Raw genomic sequence first — 24,581 nt, forward strand, 5'->3', positions numbered from 1 at the left:
ATCACCCAATTTTACATGCTGATTCCAATTTAAATAGAGTTTAACTCAAGTTTTTTCTTTTAAGACCATAACTATAAAATTAACCAAAGATGGAGTCAATGAGAAAAACATTACCTTGTAGTCAACTCTTTAAGTTTATAAGCCAAGTTTACCGTGTCCTATTCTCTGCTTTTCTTCCACTCACTCTGGTGAATACAAGGTAACTGATTTCTTCCTATCTTCAAAGCCTCACTGGCCTCATAGGTGTGTTTGGGGCATGAGGGAGAAGCTAATTTTCTCAACTAACAACTTTCTAGTACAAAGAGTTACGCTCTAATATTTTCCTCCACTTTATGGTTCCAAGTGTCCTTTAAAGTAAGGATGCTACTTTCTTGGGCTATTTGATACCTATGAAAACTCTAAAGAGATGAAATTACAATATAAGTCCCTTATTCTTTCTGAGTCTCTACAGGCTTATTAACAAAGGCTACTTTCTGATTCTGGATGCACCAAAGATATGGCTCTAGAAGAAAATCATGCAAAAAATTCTGTCTTTAAAAATCAGTTATTCACATTGTGGATCACCCACGGCCATTCCTATTTCTAGCTAACTGTTAAGCATTTTAAGTAACTCAGGTAGTTCTTTTAGAGAAGAGGGAGTGAATGATTATAGAAAATTTAAAAAATAAACTGTATCTTAGGAGCTAAGACATATCAATAGCCTTTTCTGACGGAGCAAACGGTAGAAAATACTAGTTAAAACAGGGTTTAAACTCCTGGGAAATTCATCTTCGTACAGTATATCTTTTTGCTCATGACCAAGAAAAGGGAGTTAATAATAATAATTAAATCTTAGACAAGATAACCAGTCAAGTCGGTGAAAAGAAAATTACAAGGTGATTAAGGCAGAAGAACATTTCTAGAGAGAATCTGTTTTTGGATTTGTAGCTGGTGATACGAGAGAGATGTGACAGAACAGCCTTCCCAGAATCAGAATGGAGGTTGTAATTGTGTTGTAGAGCTTTGACTTTTAGAATATAGCATTCTTTACTGTGATTGGAAAAAGAAGGTTTGCGCATGATAATTTATCATTTGAAGTAATAAACTTACTCAAGTCTAACTACTGTACTCAATTAGAACCACCTGTTTAAAAGAAAAGGAATACAGATACCGATCACATCAAACGTTTTCATTGAGAAGTTGACAAGGACACTCATACAGTTTATCACCACTGGTCTCAGCAGCTTTCCTGTGTATGAGAAACAGAACTACAGGCCTTTTTGTATAAGTTCCTGTACATCTTGTCCATGCTGTTCTCAAAGATGGGTCGGTGAGATTTTCCTTTATAAGAGGCTGCCCTGTTGGACCAGTATTCGCCATCATTCAAATGGAGAGTGCCACATGGCTGCTGAAATGAACTATAAAAAAGGATATAAAAGATTAGAACAATGAGGAAACAAAATGAGAGGTAGTACTATATAAATCAAATATTTACTAAGTACTTTATAGGTGTGTGGTACTCTGTTTGGGCTTTGAGATATAAAATGTGACAAGGCTTATGCCTTCAAAGAGTGACGCTATTTGCATGCAACAATTACAAAACAATAAAATGAAAATGGTATGTGAGAGTTAAAAAGAAATTCTGAGAAGAGAGGGAGGTGCGGCAGGGTAAAAGCAGGGCACAGATGGTATGGTACGGCCAGTTGTGAGGGTGCTTGGCCTCTGAAGTCAGGCAGACCTGGAACTGAATTCCAGCTCCATCTTTGTAAGCTGTGGGAACCTGGGCGATTTATTCAATTGTCCAGGGTCTCAGCTTCCTTTACTGTATTTTTGCAGTAATTGTTGTAAAAAACCAAAGAGGATATATGTAAAGTGCATAGTACATTGCTCACCTGGCGCACAAAAGCTATTAAATATAAGGCATTGAACTACTAGGTACTTTATATATATTTATACATATTTATAAAAAATCTTACAACCCTCTGAAGTTGGTAACTGTGGAAACTGAGACTCAGTGAAGTCAAGTGACTTGCCTAAGCCTCTTTAGGTAGTAAGTGGCAGAATGGAAAAGGATACCATTTCTGTGGCTCTAATGTCCTTTCCACTGTGGCATGCTATTGTCCTCAGGGAGGAGTAGAAAATTCGACTGAATATGAATCACTTTTAGAAAACGGAAAACAAGGTGGGAGAGTCTGTATTTGAAGCGATAGAGAAATACTGTTATTTTGAGGGTGTTGAAGAAAAAAGAGAGAGAACAGATGGAAGCTATAAAATAGACCAGGACTAGGCTCATTGTAATGGGAATAGAGAAGAAAAGGCAACTCTTTCTGAAGGCTTGATAGTGCTTTTCTTTAATTTGCTAGAAATAAAACATTGACTTTTTAAAAGACTGAGTTTATTTTATTTTTTAAACAAATAATGAACCCACTTTAATAAATTAAGTACTTGTTATAGATAAGACCTCTCAGGCATGTTAGAGATTATGCCACATAAAACTGTATGTCCTTGCTATTAAATGTTACAAATATTGACTTCATATATTTGGAATCTCACTCCACACAAAACAAACAATTTCCTCCCTGACTCATCGGTCCCATGATGTTACTTGTGAATCGTGAAATAGCAACTCTGGGAGCTGGATACCTGTAAAAAGAATTTGCTATTTCACCTGAAGTCAATCTACCACCTGAACTCAGTAAAAGTGGTCACAAAAAAAGGCACAAAGTGGCTGTGTTATCATTCTTAGAGCTTCCCATAGCTTCCACCTTTCTTTCATTAGCTTTGCTTAAGAAATAGTTTAACCAACTGAATACAATGTCTTTCATACAATTTCTCACCAAGCCTAACTCCTGCTGGAACAGTCACTCAAAACAGTTTCTTGGACAATTTGAGTCAAGTGATAGAGAAATCACACACACAAATACATTAACAGAACTTCTTCTGCATGTACTTTGTACCTCTGCAAGTATATCTACCCGCCTAAGTCCCCACATTTGCCTCTGTTCCCTCATACTACTTCAGGAGTCCCACATGTTGTGTTTTGTTTGTTTAGCTGTGTTTGGTTTATTTGTTGCTTTTTTTGTTTTATGTCAAGTCATGCACTAATTAGTATTTCACAAAACACAGCTCTGTCCTTAATCTCCCTGTTGTCCACAGTCATCAACTTTACTGCATACTGATGGTCAGATGATAATGTTCTTTTCTGAACTCTATATTTTGCCGGGCTAGTTCTACCACAATAAACCTAGTCAACAGAAATTTGAATTTTTATTAAGCTACTACCCAAATCTCAGAAAGGTAGGTAATAGTAGGGCTGCTAACTTTAAAAATCATTGTGTAGGTTTTTCTGAGATTGTAAATCAAATTCCTAATCCCTATCATAAATTATCATATGAATGAATAAGTGAATAAATAAAATTCAGAAATCATTTTAGGAGCAACTGTGAACCTGATAAGGGTCTGTGAAAAAGAGCTAAAGTGGCCAAAACAGACATCCTAATGCTTTTAAAATCTTGCAAATTTTGACAGGAAGTTTATTTCTATTTAAAATTGCAAAATTTTCAATTTAGTAAACAGTACTGTAGTTCTCCGGAGAGAATTTGGGAATTGGCTCTTCCTAGAAGTCTGAACTGCGAAACAGAGGTGTTTGCAAAACAGAGGTGTTTGCAGAACAGGTTCTAATACGCATGGACAGGTGCAAACAAAGAGTAGCAGAATCTTAAAAGCAACATTTACCTCTAGACATGGAAGTATTTGGCTATCTAACTAATAAACTGTGAACATATTGAGTCAGTTCTGATTTTCCATTATTGGGAATATTAATAAGTTTACAGTGTGTAAGCGACACTTAAAAGGTCTTATTACAGTAATAGGCTTTTAAAGACTACACTTCTGTATTTTACCATGAGTATCTCCAGCATTCATTCATTCAAAGCATTCACAGTTCCTCCTCTACAAAACACTGAATTAGTGCTATATAACGTAAAATGGTTATCTTCAAAGCAGGGATAAAATTGCTATTTTATTAAATGCAGTATATTTTTTGGCAATTTACTTTTGCTACTTGAATAGGGAGCCCTCTATTTAATAATGACAAAACTATTAAGAAAAAAAAAGAAAAAAAAAAGAGACCAGGATAATACCTGAGAACCGAGCACTTTCAAATCTTAAATGTTGCTAAGGTATAAATTATAAATTTATTTTTTAAGGCCTAGCGTATATACAGAGAAGAGAAAGGTCTCAGGTAGCTTAACATGGACTAGGATACTAGTATTTTGCTTACAGAAGGTTAAACTCACTTGAAACCCTGACAGTGTTTTCTGTATCAGTACGAAATGAAGACCAAGTACATACTACTTTACACATAGTTTTCAGATAAAGTATCTATAAGGTTATATACATGAAAACGAAGGTCAGAGGGTAAGATGGATATGCCATGCAAATAATATTAACTCTAATAAATAGCTGGAAGGTCATGAGAATACAAAAATTGGCCATTTGCCATTTGTACTCAAATAACCAGAGTTGAAAATGACATTAAAAGATGATGATGCATGGTCTATACTTTAAACTTGTGATCTAAGATTCAATATAAAGACATAATAAAAGAGATGAATTCCTTCCCATAATACTCTATAAAGGTTCCTATCAAGCACAACTTTGACAAAACATGTAGAATAGTACTGAGGATGTGATGTATGCTCTATAGACATTGAATGGATGGATGATGGATAGACTGACGGATGGATGGATGGATGGAATGTAGGAAGGAAAATACTCAAAATCTTGGAGTTCAGAATAGATGACAGGGAGAGACTAAACTATGGTCTAATAAAATCTGTAAAGCATTTTGTATCTTTAAATATACCACACAAAGATAAAATGTCATTAAAGACATCAAAATTTACTGACAAATTATAGCAGTAATCCTCAAACTTTAACACACATCAGAGTCATCTGGAGGGCTTATTACAACTCACATTACTGAGCCTCACCCCCAGAGTTACTAATTGAGGATGTCTGAGATGGGGTCCAAGAATTTGGATTTCTAACAAGTACCAGGGTCATGCTGATGCTGCTGGTCTAGGAACTACACTTTAGAAAGCACTAAATTAGTGGCTTTTCTATAAAATTGTAAAAGCTTCGGGAAAAAAATTGCATGTTGCCATTTATCTTCTTTTATTATTCACAGAAACTATACAGTAAACATTAATAGAAGTCTATTCAAATGAATATACTGAAGACTGGTTACTTATACGTGATTTACTTCCCCTCTCTGAGTAAGGATGTGCAGAAATGAGCCACTGACAACAAATAAGTTCTAATAGCTTTCATCATTATTAATTCCACTGTTGATTCCTTATCTAGAGATATTACTAAATATCACAACCATAATATGTGATATTTAATAATAAAGAGTTTCAGCAAATGCAACTGATCATTATTAATAAAAGACCCAATTTTAATATTTGAACTGTTTTTTTTTTTAAAATTGAGCTCCTAGTACGTCAGAGACCTTGGGGGCAGTCAAAAAACAAAGGTAAGCAAAACATCTGTGCCTCACACTTAACAGAAGGGGGCAAAACAGACATATAATGAAATGATCACTATGAGATAAATATTGCTAATTGAAATTATATATGTGAGAGGAAGTGGCAGGATAAAGGAGAAAATGACTAACAGTCTGCTGAGGTCATAAAAGGTATCTCAGAAGAGGGAATAACTTGAATTTAGTCCTAAAGAATGAGTAGGCATTCACTAGATAAACAAGAAGACGTTGGTTATTCCAGACATCATACTGTAACAGAACCAAGGCACAAATTAGCCTGAAAGATCAATAAAAATACCAGGTAACACAAAATCCAAAGAATTCAAATTAGATTTGAGTAACATTTTCTCACTTAAAACTGAAAGCTTATTCTTAGTTATTCAAGAGACTTAAGTCTATATATTATTTAGACTTTTTTTCTTTCATTTATTAGTACTAAAGACATCTTGGTAAATTTACCAAGTTAATCAGATAGTGAGCAATGGGCAGGAAATGAAAACTATAGTCAATCTGTGTTATTCAAAAATATATAGTCAAAGTTTAAATTACTCAGTTTGAGATTCTGTTATAAACAATTTCATAATTAAAGCATTTATATTGAGCATATTCTTACTGTTAATAACCTGCAAAACATGCACAATAGAAAACAGTCTACATCAATAGCTAGTTCCATAAAAGAACAACACAGCTAAAAATCTGGGGTAATAGTCATAAAAGGCCAAGTCATGTTCTAAACATGAAATTAAAATTATTTTCATCTTCCCCTCTCTTTTTGTGGCCAACTCCCATCTACATGAAGCATCACCTCATGCCTGGTCTTTAGTTAGGACTAATGATCAAATTGAATAATGATGCCAGAATTTCTCTATACTACAGTATAGAGAAATTGCAACATCCTGAAAACTGAAGAAATTTGAAAAATATATAGAAGGTACTAAAAGGAGAAAGAGCATCCCAGGGCCCTGGAAATTGGCAAGGCTACCATAGCAAATGCCTACAATTTCCTGAAACATAGGCAATATGGAAGTTGAAAAGGACGTCTTCATGGGTAGTAAATTCTTTCCCCAATCCAGCTCTCAAATCCTAAATTATTGGACGTAAATGGTCACTTAATAACTCCTTGATAAGAGATTTCTTTCAAGTGAATTTCATTCTCAAAGGTGATAGAAAACACAGGACAGCTAGCACGGATAGGCTGGTGCCCGGAAGATGAAATAACAAGCACTCTAATTTGCCATTCTGCTCTTCCTGCAGAAAACATGGAACATCTGCTGTACTCCATGGCTGATAGCCACAATATATATCTAGATCATAAGATAAAGGATTGAGTCCTGGGCATAGTTTTTCCTGGGAAAAATATGAAAGAAAATAATTTCTATCTCTTCATGAATATTCTCTATTTGACTGTCATTATACTTCTCTTTAGTTCTTTAAACATAGCTGCTACATCCCCAGGGCTGCCTCAGGAGGTTTCTAGTAACTCATTTTTCATGTGTATGGATCACACTTTACTGTTTCTTTGCATGTCTCATAATTTTTTGTTGAAAACAACAATTTAGATAAAAATTGTAGCAATTCTGGGTTCTCACTCGTTACCAAGTTGCTTTGGATTCTTTGTTTAATGACTTGCCTGGACCTATGCTGTGAAGTCTGTTTCCCTTGCACTGTGTAGTTGCTGGTGTCTCTTCATTTTTATTTTTTCAATTATTGTTTCTATTTTTAAGCCTGGCCTCCTAGGGGTTGCCCCTGTGTCAACACAGCTTGATGACCAACAAATGATTGGTCAGAGTCAATAATCCTATAATGTTTCCATCTTTTGCCAGTGGACCTATGTGTGGCTTAGGAAATACATTCAAAGTTTATCTGGTTGATAAATCTGCCCTAGAACTTGCTTTCTGCCTTCATAAGGCCTCACACTCAGCCATGGAGTAGTGGCTCCCTAACACGCTCTCTGGTCTCTCCTGAACATGTTTACAGCCTTATACATACACATAATGTTCTAGACTACCAGGGATACGTAGAACTTTATCAAGGACAACTGTGGCTATCTTGTCCTTGGATATTTGTTGTCTGCCCCAGTAAGCAGTAAGTAAGACCTCAAGCCCTCCCTTATTGTTTGCCAGTGGGATCATTATTGTTTCCATTAATCCCCCCACACATGAAATTTCCTATGCTATGCGCCATATAAAGTCAGTCCCCTCTGGCAGCAGAGCTGCCTGTCTTTTGGTGTGACTGCCTCAGTAGAACTTTTGTGCTGAGGAGCTGGGGGTTGGGGGGTGGGGACTGGAGCTCCAGGCAAAATGCCACAGACTCCTACTGCTCTCATTGAGCTTCAGTAGATTTTCTTGATAAACCCTTCTCAATTTGTTATATTCCTTTGGTCAATTTCCAGAGTCCTTAAATTGTTGTTTTTGACAATTCTGCTCAATTTTGTTGCTTTCGGAGGAGAGGATTTGCTGAGCTCCTCACTCAGCCATTCCAGAGGTCCATGCAGACTTCCTCTTGACCCCTGTGTCAATGGATGTCTGCAGAGGGGTAATTTTTAGCCAAGATCTCAAGTTCCCTCTTGATTTCTGCTGATAGAAGCCTTAAGGCAAGCAAGTGGGTGACTACTGTGACTGCCGGTTCTCTCATCTTTGAGATGGAAAGTAGAATGGGGTGACTTCTTGGCCTACTATATAATATGACTTGGGGATAAAACTAAAATAATACCCTGATCAGTTAAGTAGCTTCTGGAGCTAATAGCAAAGACACTCTTATAAAATGTCTTGAAGCACTGACCACTGTGTCCTATTGGTCCAAGTATGTCCTACTGGTCCAAGAGAAGCAGCAAGGAATGTAAAGGTATCTCAGAAATGTGTAAGCAGAACTTTCCTGATGCTCTGCTTAACTCTCTCACGTGAGAGGTACTAAAACAGTCTCAGGTGACCAAAAGCTTGGCCATTAACATTGCTTGGTGAACTAGAAAAAGAACCAATACTAAGGTTTATGGCAAACTTTAAATAGAAACCAATGCTTTTCAAAATATGGTCCTTATATTACCTTCACTAGAATCATTCATGATACTTTTTAAAATGCAGATTTCTAGGTCACACCTCTGTATGTTAGGAACCAGAATCTATAGAGGTAGAAAGTAGAAATCTATATTTTTAAGAAGCATATTATACATACAGAAGTTTGAAAATCGGACCCTTTGCTTTATCAACCCTACTCACTTCTTACCCCACTGAGAATTAATTATGTGGATACAGAACGCAAAATTGGGATGCTAATCCATATACCGGAAATCTAAGAATTAGAAGTTTAAGTAACAACAATAAAGGGTACAAATTCTTCATCAAGGTATGCACTTCCTTGGCCCTTCCTTTTCCCATTTGGATTGCTTTTTCTTCAAACTCATTTAAAATACACTACTTTCCTTCATGAGAGACCTAGGTTTCCTCAAGGATGGGAAGCAGTAACTTTGGACAGGAGTCCAGACTTATACTCTGTGTAAGGGACAAAAGGAAAAGTCCTCACATGTTTATGGAATGCCTAGCCTAGCTTACCAGGGCAAATATCAGAGATTTCAGTCCAAAACACCAGTTAGCAATAAAACATATTCCATTATCTGGAGCTTTTTTCTTACACTTGTTTTTCAGGAAACTTAGGAAGGTGGAAGCCATATAGTAATCAGTGGCATAGCATCAAAGGCCTCAGAGAAACTTTAGTTATATGAACTCACAATTTACATTCAGTTTTTAATACCACACTTAATGGCAATTAACATAAAGTTTTCAAAAGTCTTCATGAGATTTGCTAGTATAATTTTGCAAAAACTGTATTATTACTAACATTTCTGAAATTTTAGGCTAGAAGAACTGAATTTCTCTTATTAACATAAGGGAAAAATAAAAAAATAAAAAAGGCTTACTCATGATCTAAATTTTTTTTTTTTTGTGGTACGCGGGCCTCTCACTGTTGTGGTCTCTCCTGTTGCGGAGCACAGGCTCTGGACGCGCAGGCTCAGCGGCCATGGCTCACGGGCCCAGCCGCTCCGCGGCATGTGGGATCTTCCCGGACCGGGGCAGGAACCCGTGTCCCCTGCATCGGCAGGCGGACTCTCAACCATTGCGCCACCAGTGACGCCCTCATGATCTAAATTTTGAAACCTGTTGTTTACTCATTTATTCAGGATGAGAATAAATACACCCTGAAGTAAGTCCTGAATATGTGGATTTGCAAGGCAGCCAAATACACTAGAAATCTTAAGTAGGATGAAAGGCACCACCATTAATTGACTATATTTGTTTTCACTGAAAATTTTCAGTAAGGCAAACATTAAAATACTATAATAGGATTTTACATAGTTAAAATAAAATATAAATAAATAAATATTGAGTCTAAATTTGCCACAAATCCTGCATATTAAAAACCAGGTTATTTTTATACTATGAGAAGACCTCTATACACTGTATTAACCAAGCTCATACCTATACTCTGGGTCACTGTCATAGGCAGAGTCTTTATATAAAAGACCTCTTTTCAATTCCAGTTCATCTTCTTTCTCTGGGTCTCTCTCATCCTGAAAAATTTAAAGATTTCCATTAATTTATTTTATAATTAAAATGACACCCATGTTTCTGTGGTAATTGTTCTCCCCATCCCCCAATGAAAGGAATTGAATTAAATGCTGGATTTCTTAGGAAAGGAACAAAAGGGTTAGTGAGAATTTACTATTCTGTTCAATGAAACTAATACAGTTTTATTATAGTATTACTAATACTGCTTATCAAAGACTAGAAACACAGCAGATGTTTCTTGAATCAATGAATAAATAGAAATGGATACTGTGTCAAGATATGTAATAAGATGTGTAGTAGGTAATAGCCTACACATTGTTATGTGGACTCCTAAAAGATTATACCTGCACTCTGAAAAATAAGTATTTGGGAAAACTATGTAAATCTAAGCATTTTAACACATACCTATTACTTACGAAGGAAGTGATTTAGAATTATTATGTGTATACCAAAATGCAGTAACAAGCCACAAGAAGTAAAAACGAAAGACAGGGTAGTTGGAATCAAAACACATGGCTCCTCCTCCTTCTATGGGCAGGCTGTTCTTTACTTCTGAGAGACCAACTCAAGGGCATAAGAAATAGAATTCTAAAGAGATAGCTTTGTAAACTCTGTCATTCACAGTAAGGATGTTCTTACATATGGTAATTTTATATAATTTAGTATCAAATATCTTTCTCAACTACTAGCTAATACCCTTTTCTGTAGTCAAACAGGAACAGAAATAAAGAGAACTGATGGTAAAAGGAACCAGGAAGCACAGATTGCTGTAGGGATTAGTATTAATAAGGTGGTCATTCACTTTATGTAAGAAATCAGCTGAACAAAGATTATCAAAGATTAGATCACTCCCTAACACCATACACAAAAATAAGCTCAAAATTGATTAAAGACCTAAATGTAAGGCCAGACACTATCAAACTCTTAGAGGAAAACATAGGCAGAACACTCTATGACATAAATCACAGCAAGATCCTTTTTGACCCACCTCTTAGAGAAATAGAAATAAAAACAAAAAAAAAAACAAATGGGACCAAATGAAACTTCAAAGCTTTTGCACAGCAAAGGAAACCATAAACAAGACCAAAAGACAACCCTCAGAATGGGAGAAAATATTTGCAAATGAAGCAACTGACAGAGGATTAATGTCCAAAATTTATAAGCAGCTCATGCAGCTCAATAACAAAAAAACAAACAACCCAATCCATAAATGGGACAAAGACCTAAACAGACATTTCTCCAAAGAAGATATACAGAATGCCAACAAACACATGAAAGAATGCTCAACATCATTAATCATTAGAGAAATGCAAATCAAAACTACAATGAGATATCATCTCACACCAGTCAGAATGGCCATCATCAAAACATCTACAAACAATAAATGCTGTAGAGGGTGTGGAGAAAAGGAAACACTCTAGCACTGCTGGTGGGAATGTGAATTGGTACAGCCACTATGGACAACAGTATGGAGGTTCCTTAAAAAGCTACAAATAGAACTACCATACGCCCCAGCAATCCCACTACTGGGCATATACCCTGAGAAAACCATAATTCAAAAAGAGTCATGTACCAAAATGTTCATTGCAGCTCTATTTACAATAGCAAGGACATGGAAACAACCTAAGTGTCCATCATCGCATGAATGGATAAAGAAGATGTGGCACATATATGCAATGGAATATTAATCAGCCATAAAAAGAAACGAAATTGAGCTATTTGTAATGAGATGGATAGACCTAGAGTCTGTCATACAGAGTGAAGTAAGTCAGATAAAGAAAGACAAATACCGTATGCTAACACATATATATGGAATTTAAGAAAAAAAAATGTCATGAAGAACCTAGGGGTAAGATAGGAATAAAGACACAGACCTACTACAGAATGGACTTGAGGATATGGGGAGGGGGAAGGGTAAGCTGTGACAAAGCGAGAGAGAGGCATGGACATATATACACTACCAAATGTAAGGTAGATAGCTAGTGGGAAGCAGCCGCATAGCACAGGGAGATCAACTCGGTGCTTTGTGACTGCCTGGAGGGGTGGGATAGGGAGGGTGGGAGGGAGGGAGACGCAAAAAGGAAGAGCTATGGGAACATATGTATATGTATAACTGATTCACTTTGTTATAAAGTAGAAACTAACACACCATTGTAAAGCAATTATACTCTAATAAAGATGTAAAAAAAAAAACCAAAAAAGATTATCAAGAAAAATGATTTTAAAAATTTGGTGATGGCATGAAATTAGGAAGAGAGCATTCAGTTAAAAAATGTAAGCAATACATAATAGAGCAAGTTTAAAAATCACAGAAACTGTGAATATATATTTAGAATTATTATAACTTCTAGGTGAATTGAGCCCTTTTACTGTTACGAAGTAACTCCATTTATTTCTATTAATGCTTTTTCCCTTAACATTTTTTTGGTTTACCATTGATATAGTTACAATAGCTTTTCTTTAGTCAGTGCTTGGATGATATATATTTGTACTTTTATTTTTAACTTTTCCTTATTATTATGTTTACATCTTTTTCTTAAATAGTATATAGATGGATGTTGCTTATTTTTGTCCAGTCTGATAAGCCAATGAAGTAGAGCATTTGCTCTACTAATATCACAGAAAATGTAATCACCTGTAATGAGTACAAAAGACACTGCAAAGGAAAGTGTAAGAAATAAGACACTATGTTAATATGTTTTCAATCTTCAGAAATAGAGTATATTGCAAGAAAAACTGAATGAAAGAGATGTAAATGATGTTGAATTTTAAAATTCTATCCTTGGAAGAAATATTAATTTCTAGATTATATGATAAGTGATATCAGACATAAACATAAATCAATATTCCTGATTTAATTTTGTCAATACAGTTGAAAAAAATAATTTTTGACCAGGAGTAATAAAAAATGTAGACTAAATTTTAAAAGTTTATATATGAAAAAAACACAAAAGGGCCTTAGAAATCTGAACCTCAATTATTCATTGAATAATGCCCCTATTTTGAGTTGGGTACTTACTATCCTAGACTCTGTGAGGATAGAAAGATGACTAAGACATGATTCCTGCACACATGTGGAATAAAGTTTGTCTCTTCTGTGAATCTCTATGAGTAGAATGGATCAACAGGTAGAATTATTATAGGATATAATAAAGGACAAAATGAGAAAGAACTGCCTAATTAATAGAGCATTCTAAAAACAGAATGACTGTCGTAAGAGGGAGTAAGGGCACAATCACTAAAGCTATTCACATAGAGCACTAATACCTATCTAGAATCAAGGAATTCAGGAAGGGGAATTCTGCCCCAAGAAACAAAAAGGACTATATGGCCTTCACGGTTATTCTCTTCAAATTTTAAGACCATTTCGTGACATTTATATATATTCAAACACATACATATCTCTTATAAGCATCCTTGTGTAAGCTTTTTTTAAAAAGATCAAGTTATAAAAAAGCAGAGAGGCAACAAACATCATACCTATCATAAGCCATTAACTATGACTAAAACAAGTATTAGAAGAGATATATCATTCCCATTAGTGCCAGAAAAATATATTTCCAGAGCATAGGGAAGTGATTCCCCTCTTATTTCTCACCGACATTCCCATTTGTCCACATGTAAACACAGGAAAAGATGGATGACACCAATATTTGTTCAGTTCCTTCAAGGTATCTAGGACTGAGTTAGGTACTTCTTAAATGAATATCTTGTAAGCCTTCAATAACCTTATGAAAAAGGTACTGCAACTTGGAAAAATTAACAACATGCCCAAAGATACAAGTTATTAAGTGGCAGAGCTGGAACTTAAACCCAGATCTAACTTTATTTACATTATACTCCCTCCTGAAATGCAAATAAGATGGACTATAAAATAAAAATCTCCATTCTAAACCATTAGATTATTCTCCAGTATGAAAATTAAGCTCAAACTCTTTCAGCTAATATCTATTCAGTTAGTTTTTTATGAGGGTATTCTGAAATAATTTAGCCCAGAAGAATTTTTTTTAGGATTTCCATGAAGAAACAGTTTTCTTTCAGCAAAAGTCATTAATAAAATGACGTACTATTAGAAGGAGCTGTGGGCTCTCCTTCCCTGAAACTGGCAGTAAGTTAAATGTTCTCTTAAGATTCCTGTCACCAATGATCACTATCTTATACATGTAACTGACATCATTCTTAGAACACCCCTGGAACAAAGAAATAAAAGATACCCATACATGCTTGCAAACTGAAAAATTTAGGACAACAGTGATTCAATAATCTATGATAGGGCTTCCCTGGTGGAGCAGTGGTTAAGAATCTCCCTGCCAGTGCAGGGGACACAGGTTCAAGCCCTGGTCCGGGAGGATCCCACATGCTGCGGAGCAACTAAGCCCACGGGCCGCAACGGCTGAGCCTGCGCTCTAGAGTCTGCGAGCCACACCTACTGAGCCTGCGTGCTGCAACTGCTGAAGCCCGCGCGCCTAGAGCCCGTGCTCCGCAACAAGAGAGGCCACCGCAATGAGAAGCCCGCGCACCACAATGAAGAGTAGCCCCCGCTCGCCGCAACTAGAGAAAGCCTGCGCGCAGCAACGAAGACCCAATGCAGCCAAAAATAAATAAATTTTAAAAAGAAAAGCAGCAGCCAAACCACAGCTGCAGCCAGTTAAAAAAAAAGTCTATGATAAAGCAGGAACTAAAAGGTAGTCATCTCACTAATTAAATAGTACTTAATAAAACATACACCTGTCATTCTCAAATGAAATTCTCATATATAGTTTAAAAACCTATAAGATGTGTTTTATTGCTGTCAAATTCAAAACACTATTTATAATGAAGTGTGTACAAGAACAAGAATTCCAATAGAATTTAACCACTAGTTCTAATTTGCATTATCACTCTGGACAATTAATGCTTCAATTTCCTAAATCGTAATGTAGAGAAAATTTAGAGTTGTTCAAAGTCACAAAGATAAGAAGTTGCAGAGCTGGCCTTGAACCAGGTTTTTCTAATTCTATAAACCGATTTATATTTTAAGTATATTAGAGGATAATAAAGACTAAAGGGAAGACCACTTAAAGAACACTTAAATGCTAATTTTTACAAACTTCTGGAGGCAGAGTGTGGAAAAGCATGTGTGATGGTTAATTTTATGTGTCAACTTGGCTTAGCCATGGTACCCAGACATTTGGTTAAACATTATAATGGATATTTCTGTGGCACTTTTATGGATGAGATTAACATTTAAATTCACTGGATTCTGAATAAAGCAGATTGCCTTCCATAAGGTGGGTGGGCCTCATCTAGTCAGCTGAAGGCCTTAATAGAACAAAGACTGATCTCTCCCCAGGAAGAAGGATTTCTGCCAGCAGACTGCCTTTTTTTTTTTTTAACTTTTTATTTTATATTGGAGTATAGTTGATTAACAATGTTGTGATAGTTTCAGGTGTAGAGCAAAGTGATTCAGTTATACATATACATGTATCTATTCTTTTTCAAATTCTTTTCCTGTTTAGGTTTTACATAATATTGAGCAGAGTTCCCTGTGCTATACAGTAGGTCCTTGTTGGTTATCCATTTTAAATATAGCAGTGTGTACATGTCAATCCCCAACTCCCCAAACTATTGCTTCCCCCGACTCTTCGCCCCCCCATAACTATAAGTTTGTTCTCTAAGTCTATGTTCGTTTTCAGTTTCTGTTTTGTAAATGTTCATTTGAATCATTTCTTTTTAGATCCCACATACAAGGGACATTATACTATATTTCTTTCTCTGTCTGACCTACTTCACTCAGTATGACAATCTCTAGGTCCATCCATGTTGCTGCAAATGGCATTATTTCATTCTTTTTAATGGCTGAGTAATATTCCATTGTACATATGTACCACATCTTCTTTATCCATTCCTCTGTTGATTGCATTTAGGTTGCTTCCATGTCCTGTCTATTGTAAACAGTGCTGCAATGAACACTGGGGTGCATGTATCATTTTGGACCATGTTTTTCTCCAGATATATGCCCAGGAGTGGGATTGCAAGATCATATGGTAGCTCCATTTTTAGTTTTTTAAGGAATCTCCATACTGTTCTCCATAGTGGCTGTACCAATTTACATTCGGACCAACAGTGTAGGAGGGTTCCCTTCTCTCCACACCCTCTCCAGCATTTATTGTTCATGGATTTTTTGATGATAGCCATTTTGACTGGTGTGAATTGGTATCTCAGGGTAGTTTTGATTTGCATTTCTATTAATAATTAGGCATGTTGAACATCTTTTCATGTGCCTCTTGGCCATCTGTATGTCTTCTTTGGAGAAATGTCTATTTAGGTCTTCTGCCCATTTTCTGATTGGGTTGTTTGTTTTGAAGATATTAAGCTATATGAGCTGTCTGTAAATTTTGGAGACTAATCCCTTGTTGGTCACTTCACTTGCAAATATTTTCTCCTAATCTGTGGATTGTCTTTTCATTTTGTTTATGATTTCTCTTGCTGTGCAAAAGCTTTTGAGTTTAATCAGGTCTAATTTGTTTAATTTTGTTTTTATTTCCATTACTCTGGGAGACAGATCAAAAAAGATACTGCTGCAATTTATGTCAGAGAGTGTTCTCCCTATGTTTTCCTCTCTTGACACTTTTATTCAACATAGTTTTGGAAGTCCTAGCTATGGCAAACAGAGAAGAAAAAGAAATAAAAGTAATCTAAATTGGAAAAGAAGAAGTTAAACTGTCACTGTTTGGAGATGATATGATACTATACATAGAAAATCCTAAAGACACTACCAGAAAACTACTAGAGCTCATCAGTGAATTTGGTAACATTGTAGGTTATAAAATTAATACACTGAAATCTGTTGCATTTCTATACACTAGAAATGAAAGATCAGAAAGAGAAATTTAAGAAACAATCCCATTTACCATCACATCAAAAATAATAAAATACCTAGGAATAAACCTACCTAAGGAGACAAAAGACCTGCACTCCAAAAACTATAAGACACTGATGAAAGAAATCGAAGACAACACAAGAAGATGGAAAGATATACCATGTTCTTGGATTGGAAGAATCAACATTGTCAAGATGACTATAATACCCAAGGCAATCTACAGATTCAATGCAATCTCTATCAAATTACCAATGGTATTTTTCACAGAACTAGAACAAAAAATCTTAAAATTTGTATGGAGACACAAAAGACCCCGAATAGCCAAAGCAATCTTGAGAAAGAAAAACGGAACTACAAGAATCAGGCTCCCTGACTTCAGACTATACTACAAAGCTATAGCCATCAAAATACTATGGTACTGGCACAAAAATACAAATATAGATCAATGGAACAGGATAGAAAGCCCATAAAAAAACCCACGTACCCATGGTTAATTAATCTACAACAAAGGAGGCAAGACTATACATGGTGGAAAGACAGTCTCTTCAACAAATGGTGCTGGGAAAACTGGACAGCTACATGTAAAAAAATGAAATTAGAACATTCTTTAACACCATACACAAAAATAAGCTCAAAATGGATTAAAGACCTAAATGTGAGACTGGACACTGTAAAACGCTTAGCAGACTGCCTTTGGATTTGAACTACAACTCTCTCCTGAGTAACCAGCCTGCGTATCAGATTTTGGACTCACTAAGCCTCTGCAATCACATAAGCCAGTTCTTTAAAATTTCTTTCTCTCTCTCTTTGTTATACACATGCGCACACACACACACACACACACACACACATCCTGTTTCTCTGGAGAACCCTAATACAGCATGAGAATGAGAAACTCCTCCATATTAGAACCTTCAGTACCTCACTTTCAACAATGGATAGAACAATCAGAAGATCAACAAATAAACAGAAGACTTGAACAACACTATAAACCAATGAGACCTAACAGGCATCTACTGAACACTCTATCAGACAACAGCAGAATATACATTCTTCTCAAATACACATGGGAAATTCTCCAGAAGAGACCATATTATGTTAGATCATAAAATGAGGCTCAATAAATTTAAAAGGACTAAAATCGTACAAAGATGTTTCCTGGCCACAATAAAATGAAATTAGCAAATTAAATCCATTATTCAAAACTGTCAAAGATGGGCTTATTTAAAACATTTAAGAAATAAATAATCTTACACAAACTCTTACAGAGAATAATTGGGAATATTTTCCAACTCATTTTTATGAGGCCAGCCAAAACCTGAGAAGGACATCACAAGATAGGAAACTTACATACCAATCACTATCATTAACTTAGATGTAAAAATCCTAGGAAAAATACTAGCAAATTGAAACCAGTGATATATTTTTAAAAAATTATGACCAAGCATTTTGTTCCAAGTATGCAAGTATGGTTTAACATTTGAAAATTAAGTAATTTACCACATTAAAATAAGGAGAAAAAGCATATAATCACCTCAATAGATGCAATGTGATAAAACTCATACATTTATAATTTTTAAAAAATGCTTAGAAGATAAGGAATACAAGAAACTTCTGTAATCAGGAAAAGAATGCCCACAAAAAGTCTACATAAATCATCATACTTAATGTAGAATTATAAAAAGCTTTTTCTTTGGATGGCAAACAAGACAAGATGCCCTTTCTATAACCACTTCTATTGGATACTGGAAACACTGGATAATGTAATAAGGCAAAATAAATAAATAAAAGGCATAAAGATTAAAGAGGAAGAAATAAAAATGTCATTATTTACAGATGTTATGATTACATACATAAATACCCAAAAATCTACCATTTATTAACATTAATATGTGAATGTAAGGAGGTCACTGGACACAAGGTCACTATACAAAAATCTATTCTAAGAAGTCATCATACCAAGAACAAACAGATGACAGAATTTTAAAAGATACAATTTATAATAGCATAATAAATATCAAACATCTAGGATTAAACCTACCGAAATACATGCAAGCCTTCTAAAATAAAAACTGTGACATAATTGGAAGAAATTAAAGATCTAAATTAATTTTAAAAGTCACCATTTTTGTGGATTGAAAGACTCAATGCTGGTAAGATATCAGTTCTCCCCTACTCAAAGCACAGATTTAATGTAATCCCAATCAAAATCCTAGCAGGGTTTTTAAAACTGAAAAGTTGACTCTGGAATGCAGATAAAAATACAAAGAACCAAGAATAATCACAGCAATCTGCAAACAAAAATAAAGCTGAAGGACTTATGCCATGGGATATCAAGTTATTATAAACCTACAGCAACTGAGAAAGTATGGTATTAATACAAAATTAGACAATTAAACCAATGAAATAGAAGACAATTCAGAAACAGACTTATGTATCTAAACTCCCAATCGAACAGAACAGCATCCAGGACTATCTCCATGTAAATACAGTGAGGAAAAGAATGGCTGTTTGGAGAAAGATGCTGGATCTTAATCATATGGGGATAAAATGAATCTTGATCCAAATCTCACATTATACATACAAATCAAATCCACATGCATTGTTGATTTAATGTGAAAGGCAACACAATTAAAGATTTTTAAAATAGGAGAATATTTTTAGAACCATGGTTAGCCAAAGTTTTCTTACATGGGGTAAAGAAAGTGCTAACCAAAGTACTAACCAAAAGAACCAAAGTAACCAAAGAACCAAAGTAACCAAAAGTAACTGAGATACATTAAATTAAGAACTTGTATTCACAAAAGGACTCTTGTTAAAAAAAAAATATGCAAGTCACAGACTGAAATATATTCGTAATATAAAACATGCCCATTAGAAAATGCCCAGGAATGAAAATAAAAGACCTTAAGAGACATATGGCACACAGAGACCAAGTCTAATGTGTGCTTATTGAGAAGCACTATAAATGTCAAACTGAATAAATACAAAGAAAACCACACCTAAGTGTATAATATTTAACTGCTGAAAATATATGACAAAGAAAAAAAAAAATTTTAACAATTGCCAGAGAAGGGTATTCCAGGAAGATGTTAGTGGCATTGTGGTGGGCAAAATAATGGTTCCCAACGATGTCCATGCCTTAATTCCCAGAACCAGTGAATATGTTACCTCACATGGCAGCAGGGGATTTTGCAGATTTGATTAAGGTTAAGGATATTGATAAGAAGAGACTACCTTGGATTATTTGGGTGGGCCCAATCTAATCAAATAAGCTCTTTAAGGCAAAGAAACCTTTTGTGGCTGTGGTTAGACAGAGGGAGATGTGACTAAGAATAAGAGTTAGGGAGATGCAATGTTGCTGGCTTTGCAAGTGTAGGAAAGTGGCCACAAGCCAAGAAATGTGGGCAGTTGCCAGAAGCTGGAAAAAGCAAGGAAATGGATCCACCCCTGGAAACACTAAGTAGAAAACAGACACCTTGATTTTAGCCCAGTGAGACACATGTTGAAATTCAGGTCTACTGAAATGTAATATAATTAATTTGAGCCACCAAATTTATGGTAATTTGTTATGGCAGCAATAAAAAACAAACACACAAGAGGTACAAATCTCCTCATAAAACATATAGAAATTTGTTTTTAGGTTAGGTGAAATAATTCATGGCAGACCGATGCTCTTGCTAAAATCTAGAAAGGCCAGAAAAAAATAAAAAGTTTATATTGTTTAAGTTATTAGAAAGGTGCAGACAAGTGGGCTAATAATATGCACTTCTGTTTTTCCTCAAAGCATTTGCACATTCTGAGTGTGGACAAAAGGCTGAGAACCAGGGCTTGGATTAGGACAAGGGTCATTGCTGTGACACAGAGAAACTAACAAAGCTTTTGATGGTTGTAGGAGTGGGGTGATGAAACTAGAGTTTTATGAGGCCTTAGATATACAACTAGGCTCTCAATCATGACATTTATTGATTTATGAAGCTGCCTGGGACTACTAGGTAGATAACTCAAAAGTATCTGAAAAGTAGAGCAGATATTAGTACCGTCTTATGGTGCTTAAGAAATAAAGATCTGCCAGGGCAAGAGGCCTTGAAAACACAAGAAGCAAAAACCCTAGAAGTAATATTGACACTTAAGGAACTATATTTTTAAACTGAAGACTCTTAACAATCTGGACTAGCTAAGCTAAAAAACTTGGTCTTGGCTCAGGCAAAGCTTATTTCTGGGGACAGAGCATCCAGCAGAATTTTTCTGTGGATCACACTAGGCTAGAGACGTAAAACTGAAGACTAGAAGAGCCTCAAACACATGAAAGGTCCTTGTCAAGATATTTGCTAAATTTTCAAGGTGTGCCAGGTTGGTGGCAAAAAGTTAATCCAAAAATGACTGAAAAGCAAAAGAACTATCTCATATAATCAGATGGTACTTAAAAGACAAACATCCATCAGGAAGAAAGACTTTGATAACACAGCAGGTGAGAGTTGAAAGCCCTGGAAAGTAGCGAATTGACAGTTGACCATTTGCAATCACATTTTCCCTGAGGACACCTATTTCTGAGAATAGCTGGAACTAGCCATAAAGCTGGTGCTGGTGGACAGAGAAACCAGCAGACATCTTGGTGACTATGCAGAACTGGTGTCACAAAAACAGAGACTAGAGGGGACTCAAATACATGAATAATTTCTGAAGTTCCCTGCTGTGGGAATATAAGGAACTAAGCCTAAAACCTCTGACAAGCAGGATGGAAGCTGTCTCGGTTTCTTGGTACTGAGAAGACAAAGACATGAAAGGCTCTAAATTGAAAACACTGGAGGCTCATGCCTAAAAAAGATGGCTGAACTGAGATTCAGCAAAAGTTTGATTAAAGGTAAACTGAGATTTACCAAAACATCAACATAGCCTCAACCCAATTCAGTCTCTTTTAAATCAAGGTTATCGGTCTATGATGCTACCTGTCTAGTAGAGGAGAGAGGGAACCCTTTCATCACCTGGAAAAATCTGAACTTGTTTTAAACATAATATCTAAAATTTAATTATAAAATAAGTGGTACATAAAGAGTCAGAACAACATGATTAGTAAGCGAAAGTAAAAAGACAAAGGAAGCAAATCACAAATTTAACCCAGGTATTGGAGTCAGGAAACAAGCACTTTAAAATAATTATGATCAACATGTTTAAGAAAATAAATGAAAATTTGGACAAAATAGAAATAAAGATTAAGGAGTTCAAAAAATTGGCATCTATAAAAATATATCTAAGCCATTTTATATCTAAAAATTAAGTAGCTGAAATTAAAAAAAACTTAATAGATGGATGAACAGCATATTGGAAACAGCAGAAGACAAGATCAGTGAACTAGAAGATAGGTTCACAGGAAACATTCACAATAAAAGACAAAACAGAATGATAAATACAGAAAGGAATGCAAAACACATGTGGGAGACAATCAAAAGGTATGACAGATGTAACCGGACATACAAAAAGTAAGGAATAAAGGAGCAGTCATACAGCATATATGAAGAGATAACAGGCTAGAATTTCCCAAACTAATTTATGTCAGGAATTTATATATTCAAAAAGCTCTGAGCATCCTGAGCAGAGGATAATACATAAAACCAAATTTTTGAAAATAAAGGCAAGAGAAAATACTAAAAGAAGCCAGAGATAAAGGACATTACATTCAACGTAGCAGGGGTAAGACTGACAACTGACTTCTCAAGGGAATGATAAAGCCATAAGATAACAGAATGACATTTTTTTTTTTTTTTTTTGCGGTACGCGGGCCTCTCACTGTTGTGGCCTCTCCCGTTGCGGAGCACAGGCTTGGACGCACAGGCCCAGCGGCCACGGCTCACAGGCCCAGCCGCTCCGCAGCATGTGGGATCTTCCCGGACCGGGGCACGAACCCGTGTCCCCTGCATCGGCAGGCGGTCTCTCAACCACTGCGCCACCAGGGAAGCCCCAGAATGACATTTTTAAAGTACAGGAAGAAAAACATCTGCCAACAGTCTTTCACAGATTTAGTAGATATGTAAATAAATAATTAATAAATAATAAGTAAATGGAAATAAGCAAATTTTCCAAAGGTAGGCCTGCATCAAAAACACTAAAGAGAATTCTTCAGGCAAATGGGAAATGATCCAAATTAAAAAAAGAATCCAAAAATAAAGAGCAACAAAAAAGATGAGTATGTAGATCAATATAAATATTACTATAAAAAAACAATATAGAGGCAAATATAAATGAACATTACTGTATATCAGTACTATCAATGCATTGTGGAATCTAAAATGCTTGGCAACAATAACTTTAAAGGGGAAAGTGATGTAAATGGGGTGTAAATGTTCTAAAATTCTAGCATTATCAGGAAACTGGAAAAATAAAAAAACTTAGACTATAATAAAGGATAGATGTATTTTATAGTACAACTATTAAAATAATAATAAGCAAATATATATCCTAAATTAAAGGGTAAAAAGTCTGCTTGTTAAAGGAGGTACGAAGGAGATAAAAGCCCAACAATATCAGTAAACTAAATGATGACACCAAATAAAGAAAGGGAAAACTGAATAATAAAAAACCCAACTATAAAAACCCAACTATAAAAAACCAACTATATAAGACACATACCTTAAATGTAAGGACAGAGAAAGGGTGAAAGTAAAAGGATGAAAAATACAAAGCAACATTAACAAAAAGAAACTTGGTTGGCTTATAATAAGTCAGATAAACTCTATTTGAAGGTAAAATCTTTCCTAGAGATAAAGACATTTTACAACAATGAATAGGTCTACCAGTCAGAACAAAAACACACTCTAAACCTGTATGTACCCAATAACAGTTTTAGAATATGCAAAACAAAACCATGAAACATTATCAATTCATACCCTCTGGAATAGCTATAATGAAAACAAACAAACAAACAAAAAAACCTAGAAAGTACAGTGAATTAGCAAGGATATGTAGAAATTAGAACTCTCAATCACTGATACTGGAACACTTTGAAAATCTCTTTGGCAGTGTCTTCTAGAGAAGAATATGCACATTCCTTATGATTCAGCAATTCTATTTCAGGTATATAATGAAGAGGAATATGTACACATATGTTCATCAAAGAACATATACAATAATGTTGATAACAGCACTATTAGTATTAGCCCCAAATAAAAAGTAGAATAAATTGATAAATGATGGTATTCTTATTAGAATACTATTAAAACAGGGGCTGACAGGGCTTCTCTGGTGGCGCAGTGGTTGAGAGTCCGCCTGCCGATGCAGGAGACACGGGTTCGTGCTCTGGTCTGGGAAGATCCCACATGCCGTGGAGCGGCTGGGCCCGTGAGCCATGGCCGCTGAGCCTGTGTGTCTGGAGCCTGTGCTCTGCAATGGGAGAGGCCACAACAGTGAGAGGCCCGTGTACCGCAAAAAAAACCAACAAAAAACAAAAAAACGGGCGGACAAACTATTCTTGTAAAGGGCCAGATAGTATATATGTTTTGTATGTTATGTGGTCTCTATCACAATTACTCAACTCTGCTGTTGTAGCTTAAGAACAGCCATAGATAACATATAAATAAATGAGCCTACCAATGTTCCAATAAAATTTTAAATGCAATTTAAAACTCTGAATTTT

At 35.5% G+C, this 24,581-nt stretch overlaps 1 protein-coding gene across 3 annotated transcripts in view; it reads right to left on the reverse strand.

The window, feature by feature from the left end:
• Positions 1–1,151: 1,151 nt before the first annotated feature.
• Positions 1,152–24,581, reverse strand: part of SPATA6 (spermatogenesis associated 6) — a 150,412-nt gene continuing 126,982 nt past the window's right edge. For 2 of the 3 annotated variants that reach the window (XM_032635863.1, XM_032635872.1), the window contains exons 12-13: positions 10,000–10,091; positions 1,154–1,397 (exon numbers count right to left, since the gene is read on the reverse strand). In XM_032635863.1, the coding sequence (XP_032491754.1) occupies positions 1,217–1,397; positions 10,000–10,091 (273 nt within the window). In that variant the 3' untranslated portion in view covers positions 1,154–1,216. Of the gene's footprint in view, positions 1,398–9,999; positions 10,092–24,581 lie in introns of all 3 variants that reach the window. The other variant, XM_032635854.1, reaches the window with a different exon arrangement.

The sequence above is a fragment of the Phocoena sinus genome, chromosome 1 (assembly GCF_008692025.1).
Source record: "Phocoena sinus isolate mPhoSin1 chromosome 1, mPhoSin1.pri, whole genome shotgun sequence".
NCBI classification, from domain to species: domain Eukaryota; kingdom Metazoa; phylum Chordata; class Mammalia; order Artiodactyla; family Phocoenidae; genus Phocoena; species Phocoena sinus.